Source organism: Lithobates pipiens, unplaced genomic scaffold (genome assembly GCF_037356315.1).
Source record: "Lithobates pipiens isolate NorthernLeopardFrog02 unplaced genomic scaffold, aLitPip1_a1.2 Scaffold_18, whole genome shotgun sequence".
Classification (NCBI taxonomy): domain Eukaryota; kingdom Metazoa; phylum Chordata; class Amphibia; order Anura; family Ranidae; genus Lithobates; species Lithobates pipiens.
The window spans coordinates 333,440,804-333,453,750 of NW_027507758.1; the positions used below are offsets into that span (position 1 = coordinate 333,440,804).

At 38.9% G+C, this 12,947-nt stretch overlaps 1 protein-coding gene across 2 annotated transcripts in view; it reads left to right on the plus strand.

The window, feature by feature from the left end:
* Positions 1 to 12,947, plus strand: part of PHIP (PHIP subunit of CUL4-Ring ligase complex) — a 232,351-nt gene that overhangs the window by 107,734 nt on the left and 111,670 nt on the right. For both annotated transcript variants that reach the window (XM_077487347.1, XM_077487346.1), the window contains exons 18-21: positions 1,309 to 1,443; positions 6,180 to 6,363; positions 6,569 to 6,692; positions 11,049 to 11,189. In XM_077487347.1, the coding sequence (XP_077343473.1) occupies positions 1,309 to 1,443; positions 6,180 to 6,363; positions 6,569 to 6,692; positions 11,049 to 11,189 (584 nt within the window). The remainder of the gene's footprint in view (positions 1 to 1,308; positions 1,444 to 6,179; positions 6,364 to 6,568; positions 6,693 to 11,048; positions 11,190 to 12,947) is intronic.

The window sequence follows — 12,947 nt, forward strand, 5'->3', positions numbered from 1 at the left end:
TAACCTTTCTCAGGAGTGTGATTTTAAAGGTAATAGCACCTTCAACCACCAGGTGTCTCACATGTGTTTTGGTGGTTTTATCTCTTTAAGTTAATATATTTTATATTTATAATGTGTATTATTTTTTTTTTAGATATGTTCTAACGAATATCTATCTCTAGTGTTCATTGATAATAGAAAGTATGCTTAACATAATTATTATATAAAATGGTTATATATATGTATATCTATAAAAATTTGGTCCACTTAGAAAGGTCACAGGTTATAGATATCAATATCACATAAAATTATTTATATGGATAATTCTGATATATAATTCACGATTGTAGGTTTTTCAGAATACAAATTCGTTGCTAAAACACTTCTACTTATCACACTTTCATATATATTTTCTTTATGACAAAGTTCTTTAGATCATTAGATACTAAAATTATAATATCTCTGTTGTGACCTACAAATATCATAGATAATCTAAATGACTTATAATCATAGGTACTTTGAAATATTTCTGCCTTGCATATCCATTCACATCTCTCTAACACCATGTTTTGAGATGGACTTAGAGCAGTCCAATACATGTTTAGATAGCTTAGCTGTGTCCACAAGTCCCTAAAAATTCATGCAATAGGTTTTGTTGGACAAGGTGTCGGCTATTTAATTTTGTCTTCGTGGTTGTATATTGTCCAAAGAAACAGTCCTTACTTGAGCACAATGGTTTTTCCTAGTTTATTTCCATGTGATAAATACTTAGTCGTTCCCTATGCAGGTTTGGTCTTCTCACCAACCAACAAGGATAAGTACACATCTTTTTGTTTGGTGACAAAAGCTACCATTGTTCCAGTCTTTCTTCAATACAGGGTTTGTAATAGTTATAGATAACTAATCCCCTGAACATTTGGAAAAACATGTGAAATCATGTATTTTGATTTAAAGGTCTCCAAGAGGATAACCGTTCAATAATATCAAAATGATAGTTCATCCACTTAGGCCTACTGAAATCTCTAATCTCTGCCAGTGAATATTAAATGTATTTCATCATGAACTCACAACATATAGTTATTGATTTGCTTGGTGTTACCAGGCTTTTTCTATATTTGCATTATTTATGTATACTTTCTTACTAGGTACATAGTAAGTTTGACTTGCATTATGGCTCAGTGTCAACACTACAGATGCTAATAGAGTATATTAGGCAAACATGCTAAAAAATGTAATGCGCTGCATTTTGTAGTTATGTGGTGTTCCATTTTTCATTTTGCATAGAATATTGGCTAAAGATATTTTAATATTCTGAATTTGTGATCACAGGGCTGAACCAAGTACTCAGCCAGCAAGCAAATGATGAAGTCAGTCCTTTGGACAGTCTTATTCAGAGGCTTCAGCAGGAACAAGACCAGAGGATAAATGCAGGGACCGGGAACATCAACAGTCGCATGGCGAGAGGCAAGTACCATTTCTAGACACTGTGTGAATGCAGTTGAAATCTTCAGTGGCTTTCTGCCCACATTTAACTACTTCCCGCCTCTCCACAGTAGTTTTACTGTGATCAGTAGCTACAGGCCAGGCGACATACCTTTTTTACATCTCTGGGTGTGCCACAAGATACAGCAGATTGTGGCTTCCGGTACCCCAACGCTTTGAGAGGCTGGGGTATCACTTGATATGCGATCACTTAAACACAACTGTTGCAAATAGGTTTAATTCATAACAGCTGTGCCTGGTGTTGAGATGCTGCGATTGGTCCACAGCTATCATATGGTACCTGGTCCAGTCACAGCACCATGTGATAGTTGTGGGCCAATCGCAGATCTCAATAGTAATCACAGCAGTTATGCATGAAACCCATTCATAACAGTTCAAAACCTTGCACTCCGTTAAAAAAACAAAAAAAAAAAACTGTGCCTTCCCAGTATAATCCACTGTGTAGCACTCTGGAGCCAGCTGGGCACTCTGTAGATGACTTACTCCTCTGCTGTCACTTCCTCTCTACTTCTTCCCCTCGGGAGGAAGTAGAGAGAAGACACTGCTGGAAGTGGCAGCAGAGGAGTAGGTGATCTACAGAGTGTCCAGCTGGTTCCAGAGAGCTACGCAGTGGCTTATACTGTGAAGACGCAGTCCCCCTGGGGGGGCAAGACCATCTGGTGAGTGCAATTCTACTACCAGCATGGATAATATCAATGGCACCACTGTCACTTAAAAGGATAAACAACGTCATTCTGATAAAACACCGGACACTGATTTTGTTTATTTAGCCATCGTTTGACTAATGGGCTAATTTAACTATTTTTTTGTTTGTATTTGCCTTTTTAAAGCCTACTTACTGCTTTTTAAAGTGGGATACCAATTATATATATTTTATATACCTGTTTTGGTATTCTGATTTGCCATATCTCTGCTAATGATCGCATGTTGTATGTAGTCAGATACTGCAACAGAGGGTCAAACGCATGTTTGGCATACAATAGGATCAACTAATATTGTATGGTAACAGAGAATTCGCACCCCCATACACATTAACCTATCACCAATTATACACTATACATTTTTGTAATTTTTTGGGTTATTTTCCATTTATAAATTAAGGCCTAAATACATTAGGCAGAACACCTTCAGCACACCGCCTTTTTTCTATTGCAATCCTACAATTAGGCAAAGGTTGCAACACAATTAGCAATTTTTACCTATTTTCAATGTTCTTTCATCCTAAAGGGGCTTTTCATATGAGAATCTGCAGCAATTGTAGGTCTCTATCACCTGGTTTCTATTTGTTATTATTTGTTATTGTTAATCCTAATAGCGCCACATTTACACCCCTCTATTAATTTTCTTTGCTCCACCTTGGTGGTAGTAATATGTAGAGGCAGCCATTCCTCCTTTCTTACTACCAAATATTCTCTTTATATATTTCATTCTAGTCTCCTGTTTTGTGTATTCCGTGGCGCAGTATCAAACATCATTTCTCTTTTATTCTAGGATGTTTTGGAAATAATGTTGGGAGTTATGTGAGTTTTAATAGGCATGCCGATGTTTTTACCCGGAGTTTTGTGTCTACAATATTCTGTTTTTGTAATAAAATGTTTTACAAAAATATGGAGAATGGTGGTTTGATATCTTGGAAGTATGACAAGAGAGGAGAGGATCAACGTATGAGTAGCGGGGGGGAGGGGGAGCACGGGGGCCAGGGTGTGTGTTGTTTTTTTTTTTTTTCCCCTTCTCCCCTCTTAATACGGGCTGGGGTTGTATGTCCTTTGTTTTTGTTTTTATATTTTTTTTCTTGTCTGTATATAAAATGAATAAAAAGATGGCTTGATTAAAAAAAAAAAAAAATTTACGCATTCGCTTCATAAGAGTCAGATACATTTTTTTTTTTTTTTTTTTTTTAATAATTTGCATTTCCTTGCAAGCCCTATGGAAGTATGTATTTATACAGTAGTGGTCTCTAACTGTAACAGTGTTCAGAACATGTGTTAGAAGTGTGCTAGCAAATCGTTAAATCAGTGAGTTTAATTCTACTTTAAACTCCTTCTAAGGCCTTATTTGCACTGGCAGTGTCAATACTGTTTCTATGTGTTTATAGGATATTTCTAAATGCATATAATGTTTAAATCATGCAATTTATGCTGTGAAGTGCTTTGTTGAGACATGGTCAGTTTAGCTGCGTTTGCAGAAAAAAAGAATTCAAGGCATCCATGATCCGTTTAAACACTGAGTGTGGCTAAACTTGCTTTTAAAGCAGGAACACTTTATAAACGCGATAAAAAGTGATCTGGGAGGCATAATATGTTCATATTTCCCAGATGATCCCCCCTGCATTTAGGAAAGCTAAAACACAGGAGTGCCAGTATGAATGAAGCCTAAAAATCTAGGCACTGATATGCCTAAACCTGCAGCACTCATTCTATTATGTTTCTCTTTGTGGGATTTCTGGTTTCTCGAGTCTACAAAATATCCCCATCATGCTGCAGTGTTTTTAAAGCAGTATTAACCACCTTAAAGCGGTAGTAAACCCGCAAATTTTTTTTTTTTTTTTTTTTAAACCTGCAAAGCAAAAGGCATAATGAGCTAGTATGCACCGCATACTAGCTCATTATGAAATACCTTAGAACGAGGCCCCGACATCTGGCCCGATCCACACCGAGGGAGCTGACATGCTCCCTCGGCGTTTCTTCCGGGTATCGCGGCTCCGGCGCTGTGAGTGGCCGGAGCCGCGATACCGTCCCTCCCGCGCATGCGCGTGGGAGATATCATTCCGGCCGGCCGGTGTTCTGCTGTATAGTGTCCGGCCATCATATAGCGTCCGCCCCGTACTGCGCACTAAAGAATAAAATGGTGGTCATTGAAATACTTTCACACTGTATTTGCGCAGCGGTCTTAGAAAAAAATACACCTTTTTGACTTAAAAAATAAGACTACAGTAAAGTTGGCCCAAATTTTTTTTTTATATTGTGAAAGATGATACGCCCAGTAAATTGATACCCAACGTGTCATGCTTCAAATTTGTGCTCGCTTGTGGAATGGCGGCAAACTTTTACCCTTAATCTCCATATGCAAAGTTTAAAAAATTCTATAGGCTGCATGTTTTGAGTTAGAGGGGTCTAGGGCTAGAATTATTGCTCTCGCTCTATCAATCACGGTAATACCTCACATGTGTGGTTTGATCTCCATTTTCCTATACGAGCGCCTCTGCGCGCTAGCTCGGCTGGACGTGGCGTGTTTAAAAAATAAAATAAAAATCTTACCATTTTTTTATTTTTACACTGTTCTTTTAAAAAAAAAAAATGTAATTTATATTCCTATTACAAGGAATGTAAACGTCCTTCGTAATAGAAAAAAAGCATGACATGACCTCTTAAATATGAGATCTGGGGTCAAAAAGACCTCAGATCTCATATTTACACTAAAATGCAATAAAAAAAGTTGCTTTTAAGAGCAAATTGATATGGAGCTGGGTGGGGGCCATTTTCCCCTCACTCAGCTCTATACCACGGAGGACACGGGATCCGATCGCCTTCGCCGCTACCAACAGCTCCAGTAATCGGCAGAGGGCACTGGAGCGTGGTGGTGGGGGGGGGGGGGGGCATGGGCATGGGGGGCCATGACACTACAGATCTCGTATTTACACTAAAATGCAATAAAAAAATGTCATGTGGAAAAATAAAAAAAATTCCCCTTTAAGAGCATTGGGCGAAAGTGACATTTGACGTCACTTCTGCCATCTTTCCCCACTCGGCATCCAGGCAGTGAGGGGAGAAGAATGGATCAGCTCCACTGCTGCCGACTGTTCCGCTGAGACCATTTTTATCTAGAAAGGACAGTCCACTGTTTTTAAAAATACTGGGGTTATGGCAGCTAGCTGCTGCCATAACAACGGTATTTAATGTCAAAGTAGCGATGTATAATTACGGCAGCTGGTTGTTAAGTCGTTAAACCAAAAAGCTAACATTTATTTTATTGCAGCTTACCAATTCCTAAATGTGCTGGCATTAGTTTTATTTTATTTTCACCTGGTGATCTGGCCAGTAAATCTGTTTTTCAACAGAACAACCTGTAGTAGCAGTCATAGGGAGGAGACAAACCGTTTGCTACTGACGTGTGCTTGCAATGATCTGCTTTTATTTAGTGGAAACCCTTATCCCAAAAAGTTACATTTATTATTCTTATTGCAATTATACTGATGTTTGGCTACCATAGTAAATCTCTTAAAATGATTGTAAAGTCTCCGTTATTTTTATTTTTTTCCTCCTATAAATATAACGTTATACTTGCCACTTGTAGTGAATTTACCCAGAGCAGCCCAGATCCTCCTTCTCTGGTCCCTCCCTCCCTCCTGTTCAGTACCCCCACAGCAAGCAGCTTGCTATGGGGTCACCCAAGCAGAGTCACAGCTCCCTGCGTCCATTCAGGCAGACCTGGGCCTGCCCGCTCTCACCTGATTGGCTAGCTGATTTTGACAGCAGCGTGAGCCAATGGTGCCAGTCGGGATGGGGGAATCTCGGACTGCTGAGACTCTTATGGACATAAAGGGGGCTCAGGTAAGTCTGAGGGGGGCTGCTGCACACAGAAGGCTTTTTATCCTAATGTATAGAATGCATTAGGATAAAAAAAAGCCTTCTGCCTTTACAACCCCTTTAATTTCCTAGAAATTTATTTTAACTGTAATTGTCTATGTAATCCTGCAGCTTCTATCAGCTCCAATCCAGAAGTTCATTCTCCGCCAAATATTGGATTAAGACGCAGCGGTCAGATTGAAGGTGTTCGACAGATGCATAGCAATGCTCCCCGCAGTGAGATGGCAACTGAAAGGGATCTAGTGGCCTGGAGTCGGAGAGTGGTAGTTCCTGAACTCTCCCCTGGAGTAGCCAGGTATAGTTTTTCACACCATGGGTTACACTTTTTTGTTTTTGTTTTTTTATTATTCAGGAGCTCTTGAACATCTACACACAGTAATATATTTTCTGCTTTTTTCAATTACTTTTTTCTTTTTTTTTAATCTGTGGAATTGTATAAACTTATTTTTTGTGTGTGTTTATGCAGCTCATTGCTAAGTCTATTCTCATTCTGTTCCTAGTAAACAGGAAGAATGGCGAACCGCAAAAGGTCAAGAAGAAATACATCTCTATAAAGCAGAAGAGAAAAGGAAAACTGTACCCAGTCATAGCGTGAGAGAAAATAAAGTAGCCTCGTCTTCAAAGGTAAGTCATTGGCTACACTGGCTAAATTCCTTCATAGATTCTTGGGGTTTGGCTGGCCATAGAGGGCAAATTTATTTCCTGCAACCACGGTTGTTTACAGGAATCACTCCTGCGCAGCCAATGTGTTCTCTCAGCGTGAGAACAGTGATTATTGCTAGCGGCTATAATCGCTCAACTTGGGTACATGCAGCCTTACCCATACAGGGTCGGCTTTGTATACAGTATTGAATGCAAAATCAGTCAGCGCAAAACAAAAACTTTCTTTTTACAGTATAAGTAACGGAGCAGCTGAACACTAAAGGTAAATATAACAAAAACCTCAAAGAAACATCATAAACAGAGCAGTGCAGCGCTGAAACAAACCCCCCTATTAGTACTATATAAAGTCTCTCGAGATAAACAACCACATAAAAAGGAATATGATACAAAGTGAATGAACAGTCTATGATAGTACTGATCGACAATCCTTCATTCTTCTCAGTGGATAGAATGCATACTGATATCCTTAATCCCCAGAAAACAGGTGCTCCCATCACCAAACCGCTCACCTTAAAGAATTGACCCCTGACTGAACAGATAGGTCAAATGGAGCATTCACCACTGCCAGTGGTCATATACCAGGATTCAGGTGGATCAAAAAGATGTAACTCAGCTCCTTGGATATCACAGCGTTGTCATCAATGATGGCTCAAACTCCCTATATGGACATTATAAAATAGAAAAATATATATAGTGCAGACCGTATAGATAAAAAAACAAATTTTATTGCCAAAAGACAGGTACTCACATACAGAGCACTACAACTAGTGCTGGATTATAAGCATGGATGAACGAAGTTCACTTAAACAATGCAGTAAGGTGGTTGCAGTGACATTCCAGGGTCCTCCCGCACGCGTATCGTCCTAAACGGGACTTCATCAGCGGATAAAGAGGCCCTTGCAACCATTTTCAAATTTATAACCACCCACTAATTATCCCCAGCTGATTGAATCATGATTAAAAGCCTGTAGCCAATGAGACAGATATTCAAAACTTTTTACATCGTCCCCATTAAGTCAAAAATAATCAACATATATAATCATTCACATGATTTAAAACATATAAATCACACTTACTAATATCAAAAGTCATCAATTCAGCTTAAATTTCATCTTGCTCAAAGGTAATGTTGTAATGTTATACTCGTCAGTGTCAGCACATGTAGAAAAGCCAAACAAACAAACTCAAGCCACATGTTCTGGTCACATGATCGTTATACAGTCACATGAGTAAGGCAGAGCCAATCTCAAGAGAGAAGGAGTCAGTGTGTCACTTCTGCCCTTGCTGTATCCACGGCAATGCGGTAAACACAGCACGGCCAAGCCCAGCAATGGGCGGGCCTTTATAGCCACATGATAATCCGATCACGTGACCGGAAGTCTCACACCCCCACTGTATTTTTATTTATTTACCCCAGAGTTGTCTGTACAGACCACTTTTTGCGATTCGGCACTGCGCCGCTTTAACTGACAATTTTGTGGTCGTGCTACGTGGCTCCCAAACAAAATTGATGTAATTTTTCCCCCAGAAATAGAGCTTTCTTTTGGTGGTATTTGATCACCTCTGCAGTTTTTATTGCACTATAAGCAAAAAAAAATCGATAATTTTGAAAAAAAAAGCAATATTTTTGCTATAATATCCCCAAAAATATATATTTAAAAAACATTTTTTTTTCCTCAGTTTAGACTGATATGTATTCTACATATTTTTGTTAAAAAAAATCACAATAAGCAGTCATTAGTTTGCGCAAAAAATAGGGGATAGTTTTTATAGCATTTTTATTATTTTTTTTATCAATAATGGCGGCAATCAGCGATTTTTATCGTGACTGCGACATTATAGCGGATACAGACAATTTTGGTGCGATTTTGGGACCATTCACATTTATACAGCGATCAGTGAGTTTTAAAATTGCATTGACTATTGTTTAAATGTGACTGGCAGTGACAAGGTTAACACTAGGTGGCGCTTTAGGGGTTAAGTGTGTCCTGAGGAGTGATGGGCTAGCTGTGACACTGATCATAGCTCCCGATCACAGGGAGCTATGATCAGTGACACTGTCACTAGGCAGAACGGGGAGATGCTTCTTTTACATTATCATCTTCCCGTTCTTCCTTTCAGTGAAACGATCGCGGGTATCCCAACGATCCTACTCGCGGAGCTCGCAATGGCGTGCACGAGATGGCATGGCGGCAAATTCAAAGGGCCGTACAGGTATGCCCATTTGCGCAGCCTTGCCATTCTGCTGAAGTACATCGGCATGCACCGGTTGAGAACCGGTTAAAGTAACGCAGTGCCATATCACAAAAAATGGCCTGGTCATGAAGGGGGGTAAAGTTGCTGGAGTGCGTAAGACAGGAATAACTAGAAATTCTAGAATGGGGCTTAACTGTGATGCTCAACCTGCTCTTAATTTGCTGTTTTAGTGTCTTTACCTTCTAAACATGCAGATCTTATTTGGTGCTGATAATTCTTCCTTATTTTTTCTGTGCTGGAAAAAAAAATAAAAATGCATACGATATTGTTATGATATTGTGTTGTGTGAACAGGGGAAATGCCAAAATTATTTTGGACTGCGGTACTACAGTGCCTTGCGAAAGTATTCGGCCCCCTTGAACTTTTCAACCTTTTGCCACATTTCAGGCTTCAAACATAAAGATATAAAATTTTTATTTTTTGTGAAGAATCACCAACAAGTGGGACACAATTGTGAAGTGGAACGAAATCTATTGGATTTTTGAAACTTTAATAAAAAAATGAAAAGTGGGGCGTGCAAAATTATTCGGCCCCCTTGCATTAATACTTTGTAGAGCCACCATTTGCTGCGATTACAGCTGCAAGTCGCTTGGGGTATGTGTCTATCAGTTTTGCACATCGAGAGACTGAAATTCTTGCCCATTCTTCCTTGCAAAACAGCTCGAGCTCAGTGAGGTTGGATGGAGAGCGTTTGTGAACAGCAGTTTTCAGCTCTTTCCACAGATTCTCGATTGCATTCAGGTCTGGACTTTGACTTGGCCATTCTAACACCTGGATACGTTTATTTGTGAACCATTCCTTTGTAGATTTTGCTGTATGTTTGGGATCATTGTCTTGTTGGAAGATAAATCTCCGTCCCAGTTTCAGGTCTTTTGCAGACTCCAACAGGTTTTCATCCAGAATGGTCCTGTATTTGGCTGCATCCATCTTCCCCTCAATTTTAACCATCTTCCTTGTCCCTGCTGAAGAAAAGCAGGCCCAAACCATGATGCTGCCACCACCATGTTTGACAGTGGGGATGGTGTGTTGAGGGTGATGAGCTGTGTTGCTTTTACGCCAAACATATCGTTTTGCATTGTGGGCAAAAAGTTGGATTTTGGTTTCATCTGACCAGAGCACCTTCTTCCACATGTTTGGTGTGTCTCCCAGGTGGCTTGTGGCAAACTTTAGACAAGACTTTTTATGGATATCTTTGAGAAATGGCTTTCTTCTTGCCACTCTTCCATAAAGGCCAGATTTGTGCAGTGTACGACTGATTTGTTGTCCTATGGACAGACTCTCCCACCTCAGCTGTAGTTCTCTGCAGTTCATCCAGAGTGATCATGGGCCTCTTGGCTGCATCTCTGATCAGTCTTCTCCTTGTCTGAGCTGAAAGTTTAGAGGGACGGCCAGGTCTTGGTAGATTTGCAGTGGTCTGATACTCCTCCCATTTCAAAATGATCGCTTGCACAGTGCTCCTTGGGATGTTTAAAGCTTGCGAAATCTTTTTGTATCCAAATCCGGCTTTAAACTTCTCCACAACAGTATTACGGACCTGCCTGGTGTGTTCCTTGGTCTTCATGATGCTCTCTGCGCTTTCAACAGAACCCTGAGACTATCACAGAGCAGGTGCATTTATACAGAGACTTGATTACACACAGGTGGATTCTATTTATAACCATCAGTCATTTAGGACAACATTGGATCATTCAGAGATCCTCGCTGAACTTCTGGAGTGAGTTTGCTGCACTGAAAGTAAAGGGGCCGAATAATTTTGCACGCACCACTTTTCAGTTTATTTGCTAAAGTTTAAATTATCCTATAGATTTTGTTCCACTTCACAATTGTGTCCCACTTGTTGGCGATTCTTCACAAAAAATTAAAATTGTATATCTTTTTTGAAGCCTGAAATGTGGCAAAAGGTTGAAAAGTTCAAGGGGGCCGAATACTTTTGCAAGGCACTGTATATATAACTCGGGAAATACAATTTTTCATGTTACGTAAAATGTTTGTCTGACAGATGTGTATTGTAAGTTGGAGAATGTTTTCCTATGACCTGCATTTAATCTTTCTTGTGCACAGAATAACACTACTGAGCTGTTACTTGATCCTGTGGATGCAAGAAAGCAGCTATCTGGCCAGCACAACTATCGCACTAGAGCTGCCCTGGAAGAGCCAGCAGGGGCAGCAGAAGACCTGGATAATGAAAATGACTCCTCAGATGTAAGCATTTCATGTTGTACTGTTATGTCAGAATGTTTATACTGAAATATTAAAATAGTATTGTAATTATGAAAATATGCAAATCTTTGATTTGGGAGAGTTACAATTTTCTAACAATACAAACAAGAAATTTAAGTTTTATCCGTGATATTTTGAAGACAAGTGATACAAATGATATTGCTTAAAAATATATATTTATTAAAATACAGTGCAAAATAATATCAGGTATATTTTGTGATAAAACAAATAAACTGATATACAAATGTATACTTCTACATATCAGAGATGATGATGAAGATAATCTTATTCACGTTTCTATTCAAGTTCTTATGACAAAATGCCACATTTCAATATTAGAATGATACTTGTACAATTTGAGACTTGGTAACTTGTGAATATTTTCCCATGTCTTCACGGACTGGTGTAAACAATCTGTTTACTTTAACTATGTGATCCTTCTCAAACAAACAGATCTTCTTTATACTCTTAAATACACAAACAAAATTTGTTCTATTGTGCACAGCTTGATAATTTGATCAAGGCTTCTGTTAAATTTAGAATGAATCTATTAATCACATATCATGACAAAACCATTATGCAGACTTTGGTCTTAGCTTTGTAGAGACTAACAACAAATGAGTATGTCTATTAATTGGAGAATAATTATATCTTGATGCAGGTAGACATGACATAACTCCAAATGCTAGACCACAATATTAAATGATTCTGTTTTGTATATGTCAAAACAATTTACCAAAAATATATAATAAACAAATACGTTACCAGAGCTTTAAGAAGTCTGTCATATTGAGAAGCTTCAGCTAGGTGATGAGTCCCCCAAAGGGACTCCTAATCTCCCTACATTCCTTCAGCCACCTCTTTCTTCTCATCAGACTCCAGATCTGTGGTTTGTAGCTACTTTTTATCTTGCCCTAAAAGTGGGTATGTATGTGTCTACTTTGTAACTTGATTGTGTAAAATGGCGATGTTTATATTTCTATGGTAACCATATATGGGTGGCCATTTTAGATTCTGACTATTTTCCCTTCTAGGGGGCAGTGTTGTATCAGAATTTACCTTAAATGGGATTGGCATGACCTTCTGACCTTGGCTTAGCAAAGCACCATTGTCTAATACTGTCCAACATGTCTCAATTTCCTCTAGCCTTCCTGGCGCTTCTTTAAAATATATAGGCATGAGAACATGTACCCACACAATTAGTTGTGTTGGTAAATGCCATTAAAGTGACATTATACTTCGAGTTACAACCTCACAAGTACAGCTTCTAAAACTTTCATGCCAATACGATCTTAGAACCTAAAGTCATTATTCTGACGATAAACATAAGTTTCATGAACAAACTCTTCATAGGAACCCACACTTGCAACCTTAGAATAATAGGATGTGTGGACAGGTTTATAAATGAATAACTAATACAGATATATTTATAACCATATTATAAAAGAACATTTAAAATACAATACGATAATAATTGTGCAATAAGCCCTCTTGTCTCTGTTGTTTAAATCTGGAAATAACGATTAGGTCTGTAAAGCTCATGTTCCCTTATCTTGACTGTGTTCAATTCATGGTCTGGGAAGGTGGTACAGACAAGACTGATACAACCTCCATGTAAGACAGAAAAACAATGTCTTCTTTAAAGGGGTTGTAAAGGTAAATGTTTTTTCACCTTAATGCATTCTATGCATTAAGGTGAAAAAATATCTGACACTGCCTGCGCCCCCAGTCCCCCCGTTT